The 24,722-nt window shown below is 37.5% G+C and overlaps 1 protein-coding gene and 2 long non-coding RNA genes across 4 annotated transcripts; 2 read left to right on the forward strand and 1 right to left on the reverse strand.

Annotated features, from left to right (window-relative positions):
• Nucleotides 1-800: 800 nt before the first annotated feature.
• LOC142174756 (uncharacterized) lies at nucleotides 801-1,547 on the forward strand. 2 transcript variants are annotated; one of them, XR_012703811.1, is made up of 2 exons: nucleotides 801-1,128; nucleotides 1,218-1,547. It is a non-coding gene; the product is annotated as an uncharacterized LOC142174756 (long non-coding RNA). The 2 variants fall into 2 exon arrangements; XR_012703812.1 differs by having other exon boundaries at nucleotides 801-1,122.
• A 2,998-nt stretch (nucleotides 1,548-4,545) lies between these two features.
• LOC107785676 (ethylene-responsive transcription factor TINY) lies at nucleotides 4,546-5,696 on the reverse strand. The gene has a single exon (XM_016607030.2). The coding sequence runs from the start codon at nucleotides 5,446-5,448 to the stop codon at nucleotides 4,732-4,734; it is 717 nt and encodes a 238-aa protein (XP_016462516.1). The 5' UTR covers nucleotides 5,449-5,696; the 3' UTR covers nucleotides 4,546-4,731.
• A 5,358-nt stretch (nucleotides 5,697-11,054) lies between these two features.
• Nucleotides 11,055-24,323, forward strand: LOC107785675 (uncharacterized). Its single transcript, XR_012704147.1, has 2 exons — nucleotides 11,055-11,433; nucleotides 23,974-24,323. It is a non-coding gene; the product is annotated as an uncharacterized LOC107785675 (long non-coding RNA).
• Nucleotides 24,324-24,722: the final 399 nt, after the last annotated feature.

The following is a 24,722-nucleotide window of genomic DNA, read 5'->3' on the forward strand; positions in this document are numbered from 1 at the left end:
ATTGATGAATCTTTCACTGGCACTCTACCATTAGTTTAGAGTCTGGAGAATGACAAGTTGATTGAAAAGCATAAATCAAGAAACGCTTAGTGCTTAGCAGTTTATTATTATTATTATTATATTCTCTTCTTCAATATCTTTTTATTGCTTTGTCTTTTATTGTGTAAATTCTTTCACCTAATTAATCTACATCATTAACGGCTCTAATATCGTGAGAGAGTGGACACTACCGTTATCTCAACTTTATTTAGGCTTTAGTAGTGGTGGCGGATCTAGAACACAAATATTACATTATATATATATATTCATAAACATTAAATATAGATCCATCTCTCGGCTTTACAAACTAGTAGTAGCACATTGAAGTTTGAACATGTCTATCATGTTCTCGTTTTACACCTTTTTTTATTTTGATTAATGGTAGTTTACTTTTTACTAATATTGGAAGGTGATTAGGATAAAAAGAGTTTTCAACCTTGAATGACTATTATGTATCTTTGATAGAAAAATCTAATACATGTCTAATTGAACCGCTAGAAAGGAAGAAGATTGGAAATAGAGAAGTGAAGAAGTAGAAGGAAAAGGGACACTGGCATTTTGTATGTCATTGAACAATTTCTTGTCAAGAAAAGAAAAAGGCAAAATACATAAAGTCCCTCTGAACTTATCTTAAAAACTGGGTTGAACACTTAAATTAAACGTGAGTTTTTTCACTCCCTAAATATATTTAAAATGAATTATTTCCCCCTAATAAATGATGTGACAAAGAAAAATTATAAGCGCGTCCCTTTCTCCTAATTAAAAAAAAGAGTGCCCCCCCCCCTGCCCCCTTCTTCTTTCTACTTCTTCCTCACCCCTTGTCCCCTTTTTCTTCACAGTGCAGTAAAATATAACAACGATTTCAGATACAGACTCCGAACTGAAATTCAACTCGAAACCACCTAAATCCTTCACCAAATTGGCCCAAATTTCAAATACAGAGTCCACAAATTGCACCCAAAAAATCTAGCAACACCCAAAGTTAAAAGTCTTCAAACACAACTCTCTCACCCTCTATCTCTCACTTCTAAGGTTTCAGAATCAATCTCAACCGAACTCCAGAAAATTCAAAAATTCAATATCGTAAATGTTCGATTATACTTTTGATTTCTATATTTCGTGCTTAATTTTCGATATGCTCCTAATCATTTGATTTTTTCCCTTTATTTTGTTTACAGGAAGGTGATGGAAAATTGGAGGCGCAAATAGAAGCGCTTTTGAATGTAAAGAAGCAGATGAGGCAAGCTGGAGATGTCACCGAACTAGAAAAGCGGCTACAAATATATTCTTCAGCTTCGCTTCGAAGCTCGCCTCAGAATACTTTAAATGAATAGATTGTTCTTTTGTCTAAGCGGCTAATTGAACATGCTTATCTATGTCATTAGATTAATATATTATTAGTTTGTTTAAGCAAAAATATTTTTTGCTTTGAGAAAAATATAAGCAAAAAAAAAAAGGAAAAGAAAAAAAGTTAAATATACAAACCATAGAAAATTTCTGATGTGGCGCTGACATGAAGCTTATGTGGTGCGCATGAAAAGCACCTCATATTGTGAGATTGATATTAGTGTTTCGGAGTGGGGGGCTGGATAATTCAGTCCAAATGTGTTTAGGAGGATAAAAAAATACCTATTTAATTTAAGTGTTCAACCGAGTTTTTGCGACAAAATTCTCCGAGGACTTTATGTATTTCGCCAAAGAAAAAGTATTAGTTCCACTTCAAACTAGAACAGGGGTAATATGTCAGCCCGAGGTATGTATGTGACTTTTCTGAACAAATTTAAAGGGCAACTTATGTATTTTTCTTTAGTGTTATAAGTCACTAATTAACTCGTCGTGAATAGATACTTAGCATTTCAACGCCCTTTTCATTTTAGAGAATGACAACTTCTAGGTCCCAACTTATACCAACCAAAACTTGGTTCGGGTCCAACTTCTGCTTTTTATAGAAAGTTGTAAGCCTATAGACGAAAACAAAATATAATGTAGTTGCTTTTTTGAGAGGTCTAAAAAATCTTGAATTGTTTTGAAGCGTCTTTAGCGTATATAATCTATATATTTGTTTTTCATTTAGAAATCATATTGGGATAGAGGCGAAACTCATAAGCCCTTCGTTATCTAAAGAAAGCAAATTAAATTTAAAATATATATATATTTAATAAATTCTTTAGCATAAATATATTGTTTGAACAAAACCAACTCAAGTTGGCCAAACCAATATGGGGCTTCCATCCCACCCTGTATTGGGGTACATGGAAACATCACGTTGAGGATGGGTTGGCACCCAACTTTTGTCTAAGTATTGACAATACAAAACGGCCGAAAATGGACGAATAAGAGGGAAACATATGTATAACTAGATTAATTAGCATCCACTTCAATCAGAGGCAAGTTGACAAGAAAATGACAATTTGAATACAATGCGTGGCTGAAGATTGCGATGTCAAGGATAGGAGAGTGCACAATCATTGCCCACTTAAGACCTCTCCAGTATCAACTCAACTCATTCAAATTGTTGTGGTGGACCGGCAAGTATTTATTCTTCTTTAATCAGAGTTTATCGAAAATAACTTTTTTATCTTTACAAAGTAGGGGTAAAGTACACAATACTCTTTTCATACCTCACTTATGAAATTACAATAAGTTTGTTAGTGTTGTTGTTGTTGTTTAGTTAGAATCTTTGATTTAAACCCTGAATATAAAATTATATTTGTTAGAGAGCCTTTTACTCTTCAATATTTGACTTAACGGTGCAAATCCAAATTTGTGGTTTCATTCAAACATAGAAAAAGCCGGTAGGTTTATTTATTTATTTATTTATTTATTTATTCATTCACATAAAACTAACAAGTGCAGTTGTTGAGAATCTTGAAGTTATAATGTTATAATATTTGTATGATTATAAAATATGTAATTTTAAACATGTTATAATATTTATCGAGTTATAAAGTTAGTCAATATGATTAAAATACAACACCACCAACAACAACAACAAACCCCGTGTATCCCACAAATAGGGGGTTTGGAGAGGGTATTATGTATGTAATCTTACTCCTACCTTATGCAGGTAGAGAGGCTGTTTCCGGTAGACCCTCGGCTCCAAGCAGGCGTGCAATCACAATAGTATAGAGAAAAAATATAGTAGTGTAAAACTCAAGAAAACATTAACAACAATTAGGAAGTTTAAATTAAATTATTTTTTAAATTTAAAAAGGAATGAATCATTCTTTTTAAAAAATATTTTAAGAAAAAAAGCAATCCAAAGGACTGAATGAGTCCAGTCTCTTTAATGAAAAGAAATTTAACAACACTGCCAAGTATTGAACTGCGAAAATGACATGGTAATGCCTACGAATTTGAATTTACTTCCCATCACGATCCTTGTGTACTGTGTATATCCCTACCCGCTTCTCTTTCTAGTTTATTTGTTATTTATAGAAAATTTGTAGTTTCTCTTAAGGATGATTTTAAGGGAAAAAATAGAAATGGGGGGTCCTGACTTGGCAAAACCAAAAAACCAACTGTCAAGTGTAAACATCACTCTTTAACTGTCTGTAATGCGTACGGTAGCTGTATTGAATGGTGCAAGTTTTGATTTTTGAGTGCAAAGAGCCAAAGAGAAGTGAACAAACGGACCAATAACAAGTTACAGACTAGGTGATGTAATTAGCATTAATTACACAAAAAAACCACGCTACTGTACTTTAATGCTCCATTCCGTCCATTTTAATTGATTTTTGGCTATTTTTATATATTAAGGAATCTATCTTTTAATATTAATTAATAATAAAATTGATCATATTAATTTTAATTTGTTAATTAGAAATACAACAAATACTCCTTAACCAATCAAAAAATCCACTCTTACAGAAATAGGGCGCAATGAACCCTTAGCCAATCAAGAGCATTGAAACTTTGGACATGAGGCATATGCTAAGGTTAACCTTTCATTATGTTGCATTACTATTAAGCTGTCAATTCGAAAGTAATGCAATTGTATTAAGAGGATAAAACTAAGAATGAAAATAGCACGAGCTAGCTAGTTTTCGGAATGTTAATTGAAAAATAACCAAAATTTATAAAGTCATGAAAAACTAGTCATTATTTTACTGAAAGACAGAAAGTTCCAGCATAATATATTGGAATCTCATATGTAAAAAATTCGAACTATAGCATATTATGCTGGAATTTTTCCTAATTTTAAGGGCATTTTTGTTCAGATTTTATATTTACGTGAAAAAGTGCAAAAAAATTCGATTACTTTTGAAACTGTGACTATTTTTCAATTACCAGCTGCAAATCTGGCTATTTCTGATTTTTTTTCCAACTAAGATAGTACAAGTTTTACTAGGGCAAATATTTTAATTTTCAGTTGAGTTCATGTCGCTCCATAAGCTCATTAATTTATTTTATAAGAAATTAATCTGGTATATAAATATAATTTATAGTAGTAAATATGGACACTAGTGCATAATGCCTAACAATTTTAAGGCTTGTATAATAAAGTAAAGAAAAGAGAGTTCTTTTATTCACAAACGTGTAAGAAGAAGAATTATGATTATGAACAAAGCATATCATATCATCCAAAGGAAAAGAAACTCTTTTTTTTACTCACAGCAAAAAATAAATGAAAATAGTAAAATAAAGCTACAATGGCCACACTGCTAGCGCTTTGATCAACACTATCAAGATTCAGCATCTCCAGTCTGTGGTAGATATTAAACTCTCTCCAATGGCAGTCTGCTCAAATGAATACCCACAAAATTCGCCGTCGAATGCCCCCCACGGCAATGGCGGATATACCCACCCATCAGCGGAGTCACTCAACTTCAACTCGTCCGAGTCAAAAGTCCCCTCCAAACTCGGCAACTCTATGATCTGGCCTAGCAGTTCTTCTGATGCTGCTGTAGTCTCCATCGACGTACTGACTGAAGTCAAAGCCGAAGACGAAGAAGATGAAGAAGAAGAAGCAGAGTTTAGGACGTTTTCCATAGCAGCGGCTTTTGCAGCAGCAGCTTGAACATCTGTAGGTGAAACTGAAGCTGGACGAGGAAGTGACTCAACGAGTTGAGGGAAGTTAAGAATTGCTGATTCTCCTTTGATACTAAGCGCGGCGACATCATGTGCTCTAGCAGCCATTTCTGGAGTAGGATAAGTACCGAGCCAAATACGAGATTTCTTACGAGGTTGCCGAATTTCAGACACCCATTTTCCCCAACTTCGCATTCGAACTCCTCTGTAAACTGGGTATGCTCTGTTTTCAGTACTGTTGAAGTACTGATCTCTTGTTCGCTTTATCCTACGTTTCTCTTCTGGTTCCTCTGTTTTTGACTTGTTGGACGAGTCCAACACCATGTTGTTTGTGTAATTGGAAGAGAATGAGGATGGTTCAACGCCAAATTCAGCCATTAATTGATGTTTTGTAGATGATATATGACTCCGGCCATTTATGCAACGAAGTTGAGAGGAGAGTGGAAATTGCCTTGTGGGGGTGAGTATATATGGACTGCCAAGAAAGGGAGTGACAAGGTCAAAGTGTAATTGAAGTTTCCATAAGTAGGGTGAAAATAAGAATGAAAGAGAAAGATAAAAAGATCAAGTATCTGTGGGTTCAGATAGTGTCACAGAAGGAACAAGTGTTTTCTGTAGAGTAAAACAAGGGAAGAAGATTTATTCAAGGAAAAACCGTATATTTCCTATCAGAAATTTCTAACGACAACAACAAAAAACAACTTAAACTTGTGGGGTTTGGAAAAGATAATGTGTACGTAGCCTTACCTCTACCCTATAAAGGCGAAACGGTAAAAATAAAGCAACTAGCAATAAGAGCAGTAATATAATAAGTAATGGAAGCGAGTGTCACGAGTAATAAAGAACTAAGAATAAAAGAATACAAGAATAATACTAGTACTACTGGTAAACCTAGGAGAAACTCACAACTACTTGTCAACCACCACCTTAATTCTCGACATCCACACTTTCATATCGCTAGTCATATCCTCGATTAGGTGAAGCAATGACATGTCTTGCCTAATCACCTCTCCCCAATACTTCTTTGGCCTATCCCTGTGCTTCCCCAAGCCCGCCATGGTCAACCTCTCACACTTCTCTGAACGGGACATCTATGTCTCTCCTCTTCACATGCCCAAACCATCGCAATCTCGATTCCCGCAACTTGTCTTCCACATATGCCACTCCCACCTTGTCCCTAATAACTTCATTTCTAATCTTGTCTTTCCTGGTATGTCCACACATCCATCTCAACACCTTTATTTCAACTATTTTCATCATCTAGACATGAAATTTTTTGACGGGTCAACACTCAAAAATTTCTCAATTTTAAATTTGTGTATAAATACCACTTAAAGAATATACATAGATAAATTAGTATTATTGGAAAATAGTATAAAGTTTTTGAAGCGAGCTATAGTCAGAAGCCCAAGTTCATGTCACGACCCGAAATTTTTATTGTCGGGACCATGATGGCGCCTAACATTTCACTTTTTAGGCAAGCCAACGTTAGCACATTCTATCCATATTTAACAGTTTAATATTAGTTAATGAGAATAGAACCGAAACTACTGCAATAATCCAAAGTAACAATGCGGAAGTTAAAACAACCAAACGTTTAATACATCAATGTACCCAATGTCACAAGTGCACAAGCTGCTAGAATAGTACATATAAGGGTTTGGAATAACATAAAGTTATCTGAAAAGAAGGTACACAGGTAAATAAAAAGAAGAGAAGGGGATTCCAGGAGTTGCGGGCACTGAGCAGCTGTACCTCAAGTCTCTGTACGCTGTCCAAATTCGAGCTCACTGATAACCGCTGTTGGGACCGACTCCAAAATCTGCACAAGAACTGCAGAGTGTAGTATGACTACAACCGACCCCATGTACTATGTAAGTGACGAGCCTAACCTCGATGAAGTAGTGATGAGGCTAAGGCAGGTCACCTACACTACAACATGTACACAGTATATGATAATGACAGAAAATGGAAATACGGAACAGAATAAAATAGTTAACTAAAATTAATAACTACAACCTCAAGAAATAAGCCAGTGTCGTCCAGAATTACCAATCCTTAGCATTTTAAATGAGAACACCAAAAACCAACACAGCTCAAGAAATAGAAACACATAGGTTGCTGCAGCACGCAACCCAATCCCCCCGTACAATACAGAATCCTCCCTTATTTCACCGTATTAACATTAACAACAAAGATTATATATAAACGTTGCAGCGCGCAACCCGATCCCATCATATATCAATATCAGTATCATAATTCACCCTTATTTACCATATTAATCCACTCTTATTCCACCTATTGTGGCGTGTAACCCGATCCCACCGTACATTACAAATTTACTCTTATTCCACCATATCAAATCCACCCTTATTCCACTTGTTGCAGCGTGCAACCTGATCCCACCATATAAGTACCAAATACTCAATGTGCACTATCAAATTAACAATTCAAACCACGAAAACCTTTACGATCAATAAATACCAAACTGAACAAGAAAGGGAAACCTTGTACAACGCAGGAATCTATATAAGTAATACTACACAGCGAGACCAGTCCAGTAATTGATAATTATACTGCTTGTGTAAAAGTACAGTATAGTGCATCTTTGTTGAATAGAATAGCTGAATATAGTTGGGTCTTAGATAGCCACAAATCACATGACTTCACACAAAAAATTTCTTTCCAACATTTAACCTTTAGTAATTTCCTATCTTATCACAAGTCCAAATGGCTACAAGGTGAAAGTAACTTGCACAAGGTCTCTTAACCTGTTTTCTTTCACCTAAGATCATGTTCTTTATGTTCCTACTTTCTACTGCAATCTCATTTTTGTGTCTCAGTTAGTCATACAACTTCATGGCATGGTTCAATTTGACTCACTTTCATGTATTCTACAGGTTCCTTTACTGAAGATGCCACTAGAAGTTGGTAAATTGGAGCATGGACTTTATAGACTCCTCATGTCTCCCTCAGAGTCTACTACAACCTTTTGTTTCCAATGCAACTTTATATTGTTGATATCCATTGAATATTTCTGGTTCTTCCTCTATATTAATTCCACTTGTCTTATATTGTACAAATCATTCTTCCATTAATAAAGAGGAAGTATTATGGCATCAAAGATTTGGTCACATTCTTTTTGTTAGATGAAAAGATATTTCTCGTATTCCTTGTGAATTCTCTTCCAAATAGTCTTTTACCTATTCTATTTGTCTAGTAGCCAGACAGTCAAGGTTACCTTTCCCTGACAGTAGCATAAAGTCTTTCTATCTTTTTCAATTAATTCATATTGATACTTGGGGGCTCTATTCTACTTTCACTTATAATGGTATTAAATACTTCCTCACCACGGTTGATGACTTTAACTAGAGCAACTTGAATACACCTTATGAGTTTCAAAAGCAATGCTTTTCCTTTACTTCAAGACTTTCTTTCCATGGTTCACACTCAATTTTCCACCAAGGTTCAATGTGTTAGAAGTGATAATGCTTTGGAACCTGGCTCTAGCAACTATGCCATCCAATTTTTTAAAGATCATGGAATTCTACATCAAACTAGTTGTCCACACACACCCTAATAAAATGGTGTGGTAGAAAGAAAGCACAAGTATCTGTTCGAGACTTCTAGGGTATTAATTTTTCAAGTCAAGTTGCCTATAAGGTTCTGGAGGGAGTGTGTCCTCACTACTACATACCTCACCAATAGGTTCCCTTCAAAATTGCTTCAGAATAAATCCCCTTCTGAATTACTTTATGGCTATTCTCCTTCCTATTCTCACCTCACAGTATTTGGTTGCCTTTGCTTTCACACCATACCCAAGTGCCATAGGGATAAGTTCCAATCTAGGGTTGATCCTTGTGTCTTTCTTAGCCATCCTCTTGCTAAGAAAGACTATATGTTGTTCAACCTCTCTACCAAATAGGTTCTTGTTTCTAGGGATGTCATTTTTCATGAATATGTTTTCCGCTTTGATGTTTCGACATTTTCTTCCACTTCCTCTTCTTCTCTTTCACTTCATGTCTCTGCATGGTTTTTCTGATTCTCCTGAAGATGCCTTCTCTGTTCCTCATTCTGTCCTTCATTCTCCAGTCATATTATCAATTCTTCCAAATTCTCCCCATACCTCCTCTCCTCCTCCTATACCACCTCCGCCCTACATTCAGCCTACCAGAAAGTCTTCCAGACTTCATCACCTTCCTGCACACCTTGAGGATTTTATATGTACTCTTCCTCCTTCTCTTGGCTCCAGTTCTTTATCCTATGCAGTTCAGCCTTCTCTTCACAATGTTTCTATTGAGCCATAATTTTATCATCAGGATTCTTCTATTCCAGCCTGGCAGGAGGCTATGAGAAAAGAATTTTAGGCTCTTGAGGTCAATCACACTTGAAAAATTATTTAATTGCCTAGAGGTAAGAAGCCAATTGATTGTAAATAGGTCTACAAGATTAAATATAGGGCTGATGGTAGTGTTGAGAGATATAAGGCTAGGTTAGTAGTAAGAGGGGATACATATGTGGAAGGGGTGGACTTCACTGAAACTTTTTCCCCTATGATTAAATTTTTCACTGTTAAATGCTTAGTGGTTGTGGTTGTTAAGAGGCAATGGTCTCTCTTCCAACTTGAGTCAACGATGCATTTTTGCATGGTGACTTGGATGAGAAGGTATACGTGAAGTTTCCTCATGGGCTATCTGTTGGTTCTTCTTCCTGTTCTTCTACTTTTTTGGTGTGTAAATTTCAAAATTCCCTCTATGGCCTAAGACAAGCCTCTAGGTTGTGGTATGCCAAACTATCTCTTGCTTTTTACTCTAGGGGATATACACATTCTTTAAATGATTACTCCTTATTTTTTAAGAAGTCTACTTCTTCTATTATCTTGTTGGCTGTTTATGTTGATGACATTATCTTGACTAGTGATGATTAGGCTGAAATTCTTGCATTAAAAGCTTTTTTTTATGATCAAGATCAAGGACTTGGGTAACCTCAACTATTTTCTTGGGATTGAAGTGGCTTCTTTTCCTTCTAGTTTGCTTCTTCAATACAAGTTTATATCTAATGTTCTCCAAGAATACAATTGATCTGAGGTTACCCTTGTTGTTTGTCCCTTTGGCTTGAATCAAAAGCTTAAAGCTTGTATTGGCAAGTTGCTGCCCAAACCTGAACAATTTAGGAGTTTAATTGGCAAGCTGAATTTTCTCACACATACTGAGCCTGATCTGTGCTTTGCAGTCCAGCACCTGAGCTAGCATTCAAGACTTGACATTAGCCCATTTATTTATTTATACACTTCATAACACTAGAGGCCCATTATATTTCTTTTATGTAATTTCTGTTATAAACTCGATTCAAGAGGTAGGGCCGGCTGGAGGGTCAAGCCACTAAAGCAAAGGCTTTAGGCCCCAGCTTTTAAGGCCCCATTTTATTAATTAATAATGTTATTTTTATAGTTAATTTCCTAACAAAATATTAGTATTGGCTCTTGTATGATAAAAAATTACAGTATAAGATGTTTATTAAAAAATAAAAGAAAATCATCTAGCCATGTGATTGATGGTGATAGTTGAAAATTTTCATTCTAATATTAATATTCTTTTTTTTTCCTCCTTTCTCATAAGTACTAAAATTTGTACCGAGTACTTTTCTTTTTTCATTCCGTTAAACTATCTATTCTATCTGATTGAATAAATTAAATTGTGCATTTCTTTTCTTTATCTTAAAGTTTTCAAGTACTGGAACAAGTGAATTGAAGCAGTGAAATCTTGTAGTAATATCAAGTTATCAACTTCTAGAATCAAGTTATATCATTCTAACTTTCTTTTTTGGTAACTAACTTTGGTATTAATCACCAGTAATAACTGTACAGATCCGTAACTAGCCTCCTCAGCTAGCTAACATACTTATATGTGAATCTCAGACACTATTACTATTACTACTATATATAAATGGGAAGAGGTGTACGAACACAGCAATAATCAATTGTACAAAAGGTTGTATTACTTGTACTGTAGACTTGGACCCATTTCATTGGTTATTGCATTGTACTATATCTTTCTCCTGTTACACTCGTACGGTAATTTTGGAATGAGACCACGTGTACTACTTCATACAAAAGAACACTATTTGGTCTCTCTCATAGTAATGCAACTCTCCATCTTCTTTGGTTCAGCTCTCTTTCTCTCTGATCTTCCCTATTCACCGTCTTTGTCCCTCCTTGCATATAACTATCAATTTGTCCAGAAAATTTCAAATCAAAAAATACCCTATTAGAATTCTAAACCTTAGATGATCATTCAATACTCTAAAGATGCTATACAAAATTGTGAATTTGTGATAAAGCAGCACTATGCAAAAATATCAAAGGTATGTCCTACATCATTCAGAAATTATTCGTAGTTGGAGAGGAAAGTGTTCAGTGTATTAACTTTGTAGATACTAAATTAGAATTACTGATTATAATTTTTGCACAAATTAATTTTTTTTCTCTTTTTTTTCTCTCTCTCTTTCAAATCAAAATGAATATAGAAATATAGATGAATAGTGATGGATCTACACCTTTTTTTTGCACGATGTCTTTGGGGTTGGCTTGATTTCGTCGGTGTTCTATAGTTCGCGATGAGCTTGGATGATATTCCTTTTATCTTTTACCTTTTAAAGCCTACTGTTCTACTCTTCTAATATGCATGTGGAAGTTTTCTCAAGTCATGTATAGATGATATGATTTTTGTTAGTTCATTATTTTCTAATAAGTTTTTTATTGACGTACATAATTAATTTCTCTGCATAAATAAAAGTGAATAAGTATTGTTTAGTACAACAAGTTGGGGATGGAAGGGAACTTGGTGTTAATTATATCGTGAATATATCCTAGGATTATATGAGTTCACAACTTGACCACTTTTTTTTTCTACTAACTTACACCATTGTCTTTTTCTCACATTTGATTCTATCGCAGTTTGTTGATGTTGTATTCTTATTGTGTAACCACTTTGGAATAGTAATATTGAAGTCTAATCTCAAAACTGATAGTTGAGTTGTTACAAAGCCGAGTATATGTAAATGGCACCTCGTGGCATCATCACTCGGCACTCGGCCTCACTCAGTCCAAAAATCATCACAAGCCCCTCGGGCATAGTAAAATAGTAGTTCTCAGCCCAAAACATCATTTAAAAATATCATTTAAGTTTCAAATCTGAGTAAAAGTGGCTGAGTTTGTAAAACAGTAGATATCAACAGGACTGAGTTCAAATAATAAGTCGAAACAGTGAGGAAATAGTGATAAAAATCCCCGAAGGGTTCAAATAGTTGGCATGAAGCCCAAATATGGCAATCAGCCCAAGTCATGATGCTAACAAATAAGTTTCAGTCAAATACGCGGTAAAATCATCAATCGGGACGGACCAAGTCACAATCCCCAGTAGTAAAAGATCCAGCGCGTATCTCACCTCAATATAGCACTACGATGTGCAATCCGGGGTTTCAAACCCTCAGGACATCATTTACAATCATTACTCACCTCGAACCGGCTACTTCTTTAGCTCGCGATGCCTTTTCCCCTCGAATTGGCCTCCACGTGCGTCGAATCTATCCAAAATTAGAACGAATACGTCAAAATATGTTATGGGAACAAAGCCCAATCAAAACAATCGAAAAATACCAAAATTCTCGAAATTAGCGAAAACCCGAGCCCCGGGCCCACGTCCCAAAAATCAAAAAATTTTACATCCACGGGTTCCTTATCTCCCCACCAGTCTAACCATACCAAAATTGTCCAAATCCCATCACATTTCGACCCTCAAATCCGTGATTCTATCCAAGAGGGTTTTCTAAACTTTTCGAACAAAATTCGCTGATTAAATGCCAAAACTAGTAATAGATTCAAGTTATCCAACCAAAATTGAGTTAAGAACACTTACCCTATTGTTCTCTCTGAAAATCTCTTGAAAATCGCCTTACCCGAGCTCCAAATCGTCAAAAATGGAAAATGGGAACGAAGTCCCATTTTCAGAATTTAACATTTTGCCCAGAACTTTTCTTCTTCGCATTTGCGTATTGTAGATCGCGTTCGCGAAGACCAATCTCCCAGACCCTTCGCGTTCGCGTAGGCCAAATGACCCCAGGCCCAATTTTCCTTCTACGTGTTCGCGATTACTCTCCCGCGTTTGTGTAGAACCTTAGCCCACTCCTTCGAATTCACGACTCCCTCTTCGCATTAGCGAAGGCCAAATCAATAGTCTCCCATTTTCCTCATCGCGTTCGCGAGACTCCCTTCGCGTTCGCGAAGAAGGAAACCAGATACCAGCAACCAGCAGTAGCTTTTTACCCAAAATTCGATCCGTTAACCACCCAAAACTCATCTGAGGCCCCCAGGACTTCATCCAAAAGCACCAACACATCCTAAAACATCATCCAAACTTGTTCCAATCATCAAAACACCTCAAATAACACCAAAACCATCAAATTACATCGAATTCAAGCATAAGGTTTTCCAAAACTTCCGAAACACATATTTGATCAAAAACACAACCAGATCACCTCTGAATGACCTGAAATTTTGCACACATATCCCAAATCACCCTACGAAGCTACAGCAACTCTCGGAATTCCATTCAGACCCTCGGATCAAAATCTCACCTATCAACCGAAATTCGCCAAAATACTAACTTCGCCAATTCAAGCCTAGTTCTACACCGGACCTCCAAAACCACTTTCGATCACACTCCTAAGTCACAAATCACCCAACGAAGCTATCCAAATCATAAAATTTCTTATCCGAGCTCATATACAAATAAGTCAACTCTTAGTCAAACTTTTCAAATTCAAAGCTTTCAACTGAGACTATTCCTTCAAATTCATTCCGATTTTTCCTGAAAACCAAAACCAACGATCTACATCAGTCATAATACGTTTACACAGGGAAAGTCATGCTCGGAAACTGGTGATCAAAGTGCAAAAGTTCAAAACGACCGGTCGGGTCGTTACATCCTTCCCCACTTAAACACACGTTCGTCCTCGAACGCACCCAGAGTTGTTCTAAAATCCAACCCGTAGCTGAATAACTTTACTATGCATATACCCGGGGGTGATCCCATGTCACCCTATCTCATATAGATTTGATAACATAATATAACTGAAATTTCACAATCCATCCTAGTCCATAAACCATAGAACCACATTTCTGCTTCTAAAATCCTTAATATGATTAGAATCTCACATTTATAGTGTGAATAAGTCCGAACAAGCTGTAACAAACCATATATGCTATCTCAGGTGCAGTCACATGATATACCACATAACTCAAACATTCGTTACGATAACTTCTAATCATAGCAGATGCACATAACAACCGAATACCGATAGAAAACCTCTTATCAACTAAAGTCTCATTCCAACACTTCCATATACGGCCAATGATAATCGAAATACGCAATAAACCATAACCATTTCTCAGATCAACCATTCATAAGGTCATTTCTCCTTTGGCAAGGACCATAGCAAATTTCTGAGCCAAACTTTGATATTATTCTTCAAACATGCTGAAATCGAATCTGTTTGTATTCATTAAAACCCCAACGATCGCATCTAATCCCACACAGACTAAAGCCACAACTTGCGCAGTCCGCGCACCAATAAGCAACAATCCGAACATACTCACATCATGAAACTGACTCAAATGCAAGAGATGTACCTCAAGCTCACTAGTACCATTACCATACAAGGCTGAGGACCTGTCTCACATCATAGAAATAGAACACCTGAATCTAACCCGCAAAGTCATATCTCTACATATCTTTGCTGCAAGATGCGCGATCCTATCTAAACACTGTTCCACATGAAACACCTCAATTCACTATGCTCGAAATTGACAACCACGCACAATTTGATGTCTGGAACCAAAGCAAATTCATTACACACGCGGTGAAGCAAATAGCATATACCACGCAAACCCGATAGGACATAACTGATACGTCATTCACCGAGCAACACCCAATTACTCTTCCTGCTCGACTTCGACTATGAACCCCAATAGAAATGCACCATATGTGCCCATAACCAACAAACCATACATCTAGCAACACAGAAAGGTAATTCATAGACCTCCCAGATTACTAATAAGCTCAATAACAATCGAATCAACACATCCCTCAACAATATTATTTGGTGCCCATCATCGAATCAATACCGAAATCAACAACCTTGCTTGGCGACATGCCCGGCCACATGAAACACATCCAAAAAGTTCTTCACCCTCGGAACTGGACCAATATGAGGAGCCCCTACACTGACATCCATCACGAGAGCCCAAATAAGAAAGACACTCCTTCCCAACCGTCCGATGGGCCTTAGAAATATAATACCACTCTACTTGGACATAATCCATCGAACCTCGCCACTCAACCCATGGCTTTTCCAGCATAGCCAACAGCGTCGCCTTAGCGCGACAGTCCAGAATGACACCACACAGAGACAACTGGTCTGAACTCCAACATCACGTCCAACATCTAACATACCAATAAAGAAAGATCCACTCGGGTCTCCAAACCCTGATAGTCACTAAACAGTGCCGATACACACGACTCACAACCACAACATAGCCTGAATGTGAGAATTTCCCTGTCTCTAAATCCATATGGCGCACGAATCACCATATCTGATCCCAATTTCGCCGTTCGAATACATGTTACGCCTCAAATACCCAAATCATTCCATGATAGATACTCAAAAATTTCCCTGTGCCACCAAGCAAACTCGAATATCACCAGTCGATCTAACAAGAAAGTGTCGCGATACTACCGAAGTACCATCAACCTAATCACATTGTCTTTTCTGAAACACATACCCTCGTCAATTCACCCCAATTAGCACTACCATTTCCTTAATCATCTGAAACTGCCCGTGCTACCTAAGAATTCATGACTTTCCATTCAGAACTGCTGTAACCTTCCACACGCAATTGTCAATCCTCCACAACCTACCGCATATACCATACCATCTCAGGATAACATGAGAACTTCATCTTCCTTCCGAGCCACAAACATCTACGTACTCAACTAGTCAAGAACTTTCCATTGGTACCAATCTAGAAGAAAAATCACTATACATCCCATGCTCCTCGCTCCGCATGCCCATAGAAAGTATACATCTCCAAACTGTGGTAAAAACTATCAAGAACTCTCCGAGTTCCCTTTGCACAAATCAGACATGTCAGGACTGAATCCTTCTAACTCGATCAAGCTAATCAAGCCATCAAAACCTAAGAGCATTGCCGCAAAATACCTGAAAGAACTTATTACCTTGAACACACACAAGGAATTAATCATATCTTTACCATACTGATTCGGTCTACTATCAAACTATTCCATCTATCTAAATTTCCTTCTGATTTACCTTCAACTTAATACTCATTCTTGTTATAACATCACAATTCCTCAACCCAAACTTACCACACGGGACCCAAGCATAATGCCACACCGTCTAAGGCTCATAAGCCGCTGAATACCTTCCCAGATATTCCCACGAGCACCACGATCAAGGTACTCTGCTCTGAAGAGACTTCCTGCAAATCTAAATCTGTTACATTTACCTTCCTGGTACTAATACATAGAATCCCATAATTTGTAACGAAAATACCACAAGTCTCGACATCTTCCAATGAGAACTCAGTCTCTAACCACATATACAACTTTAACTACCCAACTGTTATATGTAAAATCTTGAACACATTAGAACCATTCTTGAGAGTCATTCACCCTATTCAAACTGCAACTTGCCTGACCTAACGAACATAACCACCCGTGCCTCATTGTCACTCCGATACCGCAAAATGAAATCCTCCTCCCAATACAATCAAGCAACTTCCTGCTCTATGCGCCGAGCATTCTTTACTAACAACACTTTAGACATTCCGTGATTCTCATACCCTATGAAGCATAATATAACCTTTGTCAAAATTTTCCTTTACTCTAGCCATAGCTAATTCACTCGCATGCCCCAAACTGGAACCAACATAGAACCTAATTGTGCAATCAACTGCTCACAGCAGACTCCCCCACTTAGCTCGAAGCTATAGATCAAGATACGCTCAATAACTCATAACACTTTTACTCTATTGATGCCACAATGCCATAGTGAGATTAAACTCAAATCATTTATAAGTTTGTGAAAACACAGATCATCTATTAATGTAAATCTTCTACAAATCTTGCATTCATCCCCGCAACAGTTAAGCCCACTCTCTTAAGTGACCCGAAATTTCAAATTTCAACACGTACCCTTCAATTATACATGAGATCCTCTAACATACACATAAGGATCACACTACTTCAGTACACTCCGCGGGAGATAACCCACCTGCTTCGCCTCAATATAACATTTCCGTATACCTTCCACCATCATACACATTACACAGCCACTTAGTCTTCCTGAGTATGAACTCATACCGCAACATAAAATTTACTTCACTCCCAACTAGGAGATACGAAAAGATTCTCCACGCGCCCATAACTCGGAGCTACACATCCAATCACAATGGAAATCATACACTTAATAGTTCATCTATCATCCCGCAGACCTTCCTCGCCACTTCCAAGTTACATAGATACATCTTGCAGTACTAACATACTCATCAGGTAGCTAACCAGCCGCCACTCCCACTAATAGGGACAATACCGAACATATAAGTTCAAAACACTTGCTCACACAATCAGCACCTTGGTGCTCAAGCCATAGGCAAAGATTCGGCCTCAAGTCCTCCAGACTGGCCCAACATCAAACTCACAGAGATCACATCTTGCCCCTCGATCGGGGAATCACAAGCCATCAAGGCACATCTGATACTGAGCGCTCATTCGTGCATGCGAATGTGTGGGAGGAATTTCAAGAGTTACTTTTCAAGATGAATCAAGGATGTACGATAAGAATTCAAGAATGTGAAGTTTTCCTAAAGGTTCTGCAGCCTCTCGAGGATAAATGCAGACATCTCCATACCGATCCGCAAGACTCTACTAAACCTGGTCATGACTCGTGAGACCTATGTAACCTAGGCTCTGATACCAACTTGTCACGACCCAAACCCCGCTCCGGTCATGATGGCGCCTCTCGCGAAGACAAGGCCAGCCAACAAACCCATATCGCCTTTTCAAAAATAGTTAAACATTAATAAACAGTTTAAATATGATTTAATGATATAATTAATGGAAGCACAACCCGACACAGCCCAGATCGGGGTGTCACAAGTCACGAGCATCTATTAGAGTATAAATACAACTACAAGGCCTAAAATATACAAAATAGGACTGATAAACAAGGAAGAAGTGTGGTGTTGCGAACGCTGGCAGTCACCTCGCTAAACTTCGATAACTTAGCCTCCGATCAGCTCAAAACCCGCTACCAGGGGTATAAATACCTACATCTGCACACGAGGTGTAGGGAGTAAAGTGAGTACTCCAACTCAGTGAGTAATAATGGTAAATAACAACTGAGCAATAAGAAATCACGTAAAGCAACCAACATGTTGTATAGAAGCAGTGTAAAACCCTTTGAGAAAAGTAGTGAAGCTGTGAAATCTTTAGAAATATTTTAGCTCAGTTTAAACCTCTTTTGAAAATGAGTTTTTCAACAGTTACGCAATGATTGCAAAGCAGTTAGTGCCGATAGGCAAAGAAAATCTGCCCCTCAGGTACGAATACCACAGTATAACAGGTAAAATGACAAGTAAATATGAAAGATAAGCACATAAAAGTTCGCCCCTCGGGCAATATCTCAAAACAGTACCAGCTCCTCGGGCGTGTCACTCTCAGACCACTCTCAGCCCCTCGGGCTCTCTCTCTTAGATCACTCTCAGAATAGTATCATATAGTAACCGCTGCGGTGTGTAGCCCGATCCACATCTCGCTGCGGCATGCAACCCGATCCATATATCGTCGACGACGCTCACTGGGGGTGTACAGACTCCGGGAGGGGCCCCTTACGGCCCAAGCGCGATATCAAGCCACCTCGTGGCATCATCACTCGGCACTCGGTCTCACATCACTCAAGCCACCTCGTGGCATATAAAGTATCTCAAGCACTCAGCCTCATATCACTCGGCCTTACATCACTCAAGCCACCTCGTGGCATATAAAGTATCTTAGGCCCTCGGCCTCATATCACTCAGCATATCCTCACATATGGCCCTCGGCATCACTCAGTCCAAAAATCATCACAAGCCCCTCGGGCATAGTAAAACAGTAGTTCTCAGCCCAAAACATCATTTAGAAATATCATTTAAGTTTCAAATCTGAGTAAAAGTGGCTGAGTTTGTAAAACAGTAGATATCAACAGGACTGAGTTCAAATAATAAGTCGAAACAGTGAGGAAATAATGATAAAAATCCCCGAAGGGTTCAAATAGTTGGCATGAAGCCCAAATATGGCAATCAGCCCAAGTCATGATGCTAACAAATAAGTTTCAGTCAAATACGCTGTAAAATCATCAATCGGGACGGACCAAGTCACAATCCCCAGTAGTAAAAGACCTCGCGCTCATCATCCAGCACATGTCTCACCTCAATATAGCACTACGATGTGCAATCCGAGGTTTCAAACCCTCAAGACATCATTTACAATCATTACTCACCTCGAACCGGCTACTTCTTTAGCTCGCGACGCCTTTGCCCCTCGAATTGGCCTCCACGTGCGTCGAATCTATCCAAAATCAGAACGAATACGTCAAAATATGTTATGGGAACAAAGCCCAATCAAAACAATCGAAAAATACCAAAATTCTCAAAATTAGCAAAAACCTGAACCTCGGGCCCACGTCCTGAAATTCAAAATAATTTTACATCCACGGGTTCCTTATCTCCCCACGAGTCTAACTATACCAAAATTATCCAAATCCCATCACATTTCGACCCTCAAATCCGTGATTCTATCCAAGAGGGTTTTCTAAACTTTTCCAACAAAATTCGCGCATTAAATGCCAAAACTAGTAATAGATTCAAGTTATCCAACCAAAATTGAGTTAAGAACACTTACCCCGTTGTTCTCTCTGAAAATCTCTTGAAAAATCTCCTTACCCGAGCTCCAAATCGTTAAAAAATGGAAATGGGAACGAAGTCTCATTTTCAGAACTTAACATTCTGCCCAGAACTTTTCTTCTTCGCATTCGCGTACTGTAGATCGCGTTCGCGAAGACCAATCTCCTAGACCCTTCACGTTCGTGTTCCAGGTCTCGCTTTCGCGAAAGCCAATTACCTAAGCCCTTCGCGTTCGCATAGGCCAAATGACCCCAGGCCCAATTTTCCTTCTACACGTTCGCGATTACTCTCCCGCGTTCGCGTAGAACCTTAGCCCACTCCTTCGCGTTCGCGACTCCCTCTTTGAGTTCGCGAAGGCCAAATCAACAGTCTCCCATTTTCCTCTTCGTGTTCGCGAGACTCCCTTCGCGTTCACGAAGAAGGAAACCAGATACCAGCAACCAGTCGTAGCTTTACCCAAATTCGATCCGTTAACCACCCAAAACTCATCCGAGGCCCCCCGGGACCTCAACCAAAAGCATCAACACATCCTAAAACATCATCCAAACTTGTTCCAATTATCAAAACACCTCAAATAACACCAAAATCATCAAATTACATCGAATTCAAGCCTAAGTTCTTCCAAAATTTCTGAAACACACATTTGATAAAAAACCCAACCAAATCATCTCCGAATGACTTGAAATTTTGCACACATATCCCAAATCACCCTACAAAGCTACATCACATCTCGAAATTCCATTCCGACCCTCGGATCAAAATTTCACCTATCAACCGGAATTCGCCAAAATACTAACTTCGCCAATTCAAGCCTAATTCTACACCGGACCTCCAAAACCACTTCCGATCATATTCTTAAGTCACAAATCACCCAACAAAGCTATCCAAATCATAAAATTTCCTATCAGAGATCATATATAAATAAGTCAACTCTTAGTCAAACCTTTCAAATTCAAAGCTTTCAATTGAGACTGTTCCTTCAAATTCATTCCGATTTTTCCTGAAAACCAAAACGAAAGATCTACATCAGTCATAATATGTTACACAGGGCAAGTCATGTCCGAAAACTGGCGATCAAAGTGCAAAAGTTCAAAACGACCGGTCGGATCGTTACAATGTGATACATATATTAGATATGAACTCATTGATTTACTTTGAAAAAAAATAAAGTTTAGTGGTATCATCCATGTATCTTAGAAGATGTGAAGTGTAAATTAAGTTAATGAGTTTACATGTACACTAGACTAGATACATGTTCAAGATCACCAATAAATAGTAATGTAAGTCTAACCATTTGGTAAGGAAAAGTAGTGAAATATCCCTTCTTTCTCTACTTCTCTTCTAGTGAGCTTTTGAGTGTTTATTTTTACTGTCTTGCTCTCAAATTTCTAATCTTTAGTTCCAACATTAGTGTTTTTAGGAGACAACTAAATGTGAGAAAAGATGACTAACACTAATGGAATCACATTCCAAGTTTTAATATTTACTAAGGAAAACTATAGAAATTGGTGTATTCGGATGAAGGCTTTGCGTGGTGTCTATGATATTTGAAAAATTGGAGAGCGGAGTTGATGAAGCAGTAGACGTCGTTGCCACAAAGAAGAAAGATCAAAAGATGCTCACTATCATCTATTAGAGTTTTGATAAAAAGATGTTCGAGAAGGTTGTAAATGCAACCACCTCCAAGCAAACATGAGATATTCTTCAAAATTACTTCAAAGATTTGGACAAGGTAAAAAAGGTTTGTCTTCAAACCTTAAGATGAGTTTGAATCTCTGCAAATGAAGAACCCGGATCAATTTCAAATTAATTTTAAGAGTTTTGGCAATTGTCAATTAAATGAAGCGATATGGTTATTGCCATTGAAGAGTCCAAGGACTTGGATACTATGACCATAGAATAATTTACGGGTTCTTTGCAAGCACATAAAGAAAAATTGAAGAAATCGAAACAACAATTAGTTGAACAAGCGTTACAAGCAAAAATTTCTTTGAAGGAGAAAGAGGAAAGGCATGGTTCACAAAAGAGATTGTGGACGTGGAAGAGGTCATAGTAGAAGAGGAAGAGGTGGTACTCAATCACCAAGTAGAGAAAATAAAAGTATTACTACAACCAAGGAAGAGGTCGTGGAAGATATAGAGGATAGAGGACAAATCAAGAATGGTATGATAAGTCAAATATTGAATGTTATACTTGCCATAATTTTGGTCATTTTTGTTGGGAATGTAAAAATAATATGGAGGATAAAAATAACTTTGTGGGGAGCAAGAATGAAGAAAAAGATGGAACTTTGCAATTCTTTCATGTAAAAGTGAAGAAAGTGTAGAAAGAAACCAATGATACCTTGAGTTTAGTGTAAGTAGTCACATTTGGGAAAAGAAAAATTTATTTGTGGATCTAGAAGAGCTTAATGGATGCAACATCACTTTTGGGGACTCTTCGCAATTAAAATCAAAGGAAAATATACGATTTTAATTCATATGAAAGATGAAAGTCATCAAATAATTTCTAATGTGTTATATCTACTGGAGATGAAAAGTGATTGTATTTTAAATATGGGACAGCTTTTGGAAAAAAATTATGATATTTAATTGAAAGATAAAAAATTAATTATCAAAGATGAAAGTAGGAGATTGTTAGCCCAGGTTACAATGCTTAAAAATAAAATATTTATTTTGCATCTTTAAAACTGAGGTGTTTGTTTTTATGCGCCAAAGATTTATCTTGTCTTTGACATATGAGATTTGGTCATTTAAATTTTGATAGCCTAAAATTGACGAAAAAGGAAAGTATGGTGAAAGGGTTGCCAAGTATCAATCATTCTAACCAAATTTGTGAAGGATGTCTTTTTGGAAAGCAAGCAAGAAAAAGTTTTTCTAAAGAGTTTTTGACAAGAGCATATTGGCCTTAATTTGGAGTTGATTCATATGGATGTGTGCGAATCGATTAGACCATCATCACTTTGCAAAGTAATTATTTTCTTCTTTTTATAGATGATTTTTTTTGAAAAATTTGGGTTTATTTTTTAAAGTAAAAATTAGAGGTGTTTGAAACCTTCAAAAATTTCAAGAGTATGGTGGAGAAACAAAGTGGCTATCAACTCAAGTACTCCGATCCGATAGAGGCAGAGAATTCACTTCAAACGAATTCAAGATTTTTTGTGAAAAGAATGGAGTTTCTTATTCTTTGATTGTTCCAAGATTACCTCAACAAAATAGCATCATAAAAAGAAAGAACCACACTATTCTCAATATGGCAAGGAGTATATTGAGAGCAAAAATATACCAAAGGAGTTTTGGGCTAGAAAAGTTGATATATATTTATCAAATAGGTATCACACTAAAAATATTCATAGCAAAACACTGCAGGAGGCTTGGAGTGGTTTCTACCAAACCTAGGCTTGGAGTGGTTTCAAACCAAACCTACTCACTTGCGAGTTTTTGGATTGAGTGTTATGTGGGTGCACCAGATTAAATTGACCCATCTATTTGTCCACTATTAGATGAAAAACTACAGTTTAATTAGTCCCGAGTACTCTCCTTATACTTGATTCAAGCACAAGCAAAAACAGAAACTTCCCGTTGATGGGGTTGTGAAATCCAGCCCTGTGTGCACGTGTCCTTTCCTCTTAGTTACGCTTTCTTGATTGATTTATTTTTTAAATAAGAAACTGCATGTTCTCCCACTATATATGAAATCCTCTTCCAGAAGCAAAAGATGTGAAAGTCAGTACAAATCAACGATAAACACTTTAAAACGGATGAGAAAACCTCTATATAGTTTCCCTTTAATGTTCCGTCCCTAGAAAATTCAACTACGTACTATGGTTACGTTAACCATTACGAAACCTCATGGTGTTATCACTCTCTCTGTCTATGACCCAGAAAAGGCCTGTTCGTATGATTTGCCACCCATACCAGAGATGGTAGATGGGTTGCCGATGTTTAGCCAGATTATTGAAGTCGGGTCGGATTTAATGGTGATTGGCGGTTTCGACCCAGTTTCTTGGAGGGTTTTGGATTCTGTTTTCATCTACAACTTCAAATCCATGTCATGGCGTCGCGGGGCCGACATGCCAGGTCAGCAGAGGTTACTTTTCGGATGCAGTTCGGATTCGGAGAAGATGGTCCTTGTCACCGGCGGACATAACGATGACAAGAATGTTGCACTAAGATCGGTTCTGTTGTACGACGTTGAAAAAGACAAGTGGATTGTGTTGCCAAATATGGTCATGGAACGATATGAATGCAAGTGTATTCTTACCGAAGGTAATTTCCACGTCATTGACGGTTATACTACGTGTACGCGAGGTCATCACTTTCAGCAAAGTGCTGAGTTGTTTGACTTTGCCACGTCACAGTGGTGTATCAAGGATAACTTCTTTCCATATATCATGTAAATTCATGTATTCGCTCCCTCTTTTATTTACATCTTTGTTTGGATGGTTTTTGCATGTTGTATTGTATCGTATTGTTATTTTAAATATAATATTAGTTTTGAATGTTATTTAAATTTTATTGTATCGTATCGTTAAGTCTGTTATTACGTAACGAAGAAAAGTGACCCTGTATGTAACAACTGATTAAGTGTGGTCACATCGTTATCTTATTTGTTTCTCTCATCTTTTCCTTCT

This window comes from Nicotiana tabacum, chromosome 20, assembly GCF_000715075.1.
Source record: "Nicotiana tabacum cultivar K326 chromosome 20, ASM71507v2, whole genome shotgun sequence".
Lineage (NCBI taxonomy): Eukaryota > Viridiplantae > Streptophyta > Magnoliopsida > Solanales > Solanaceae > Nicotiana > Nicotiana tabacum.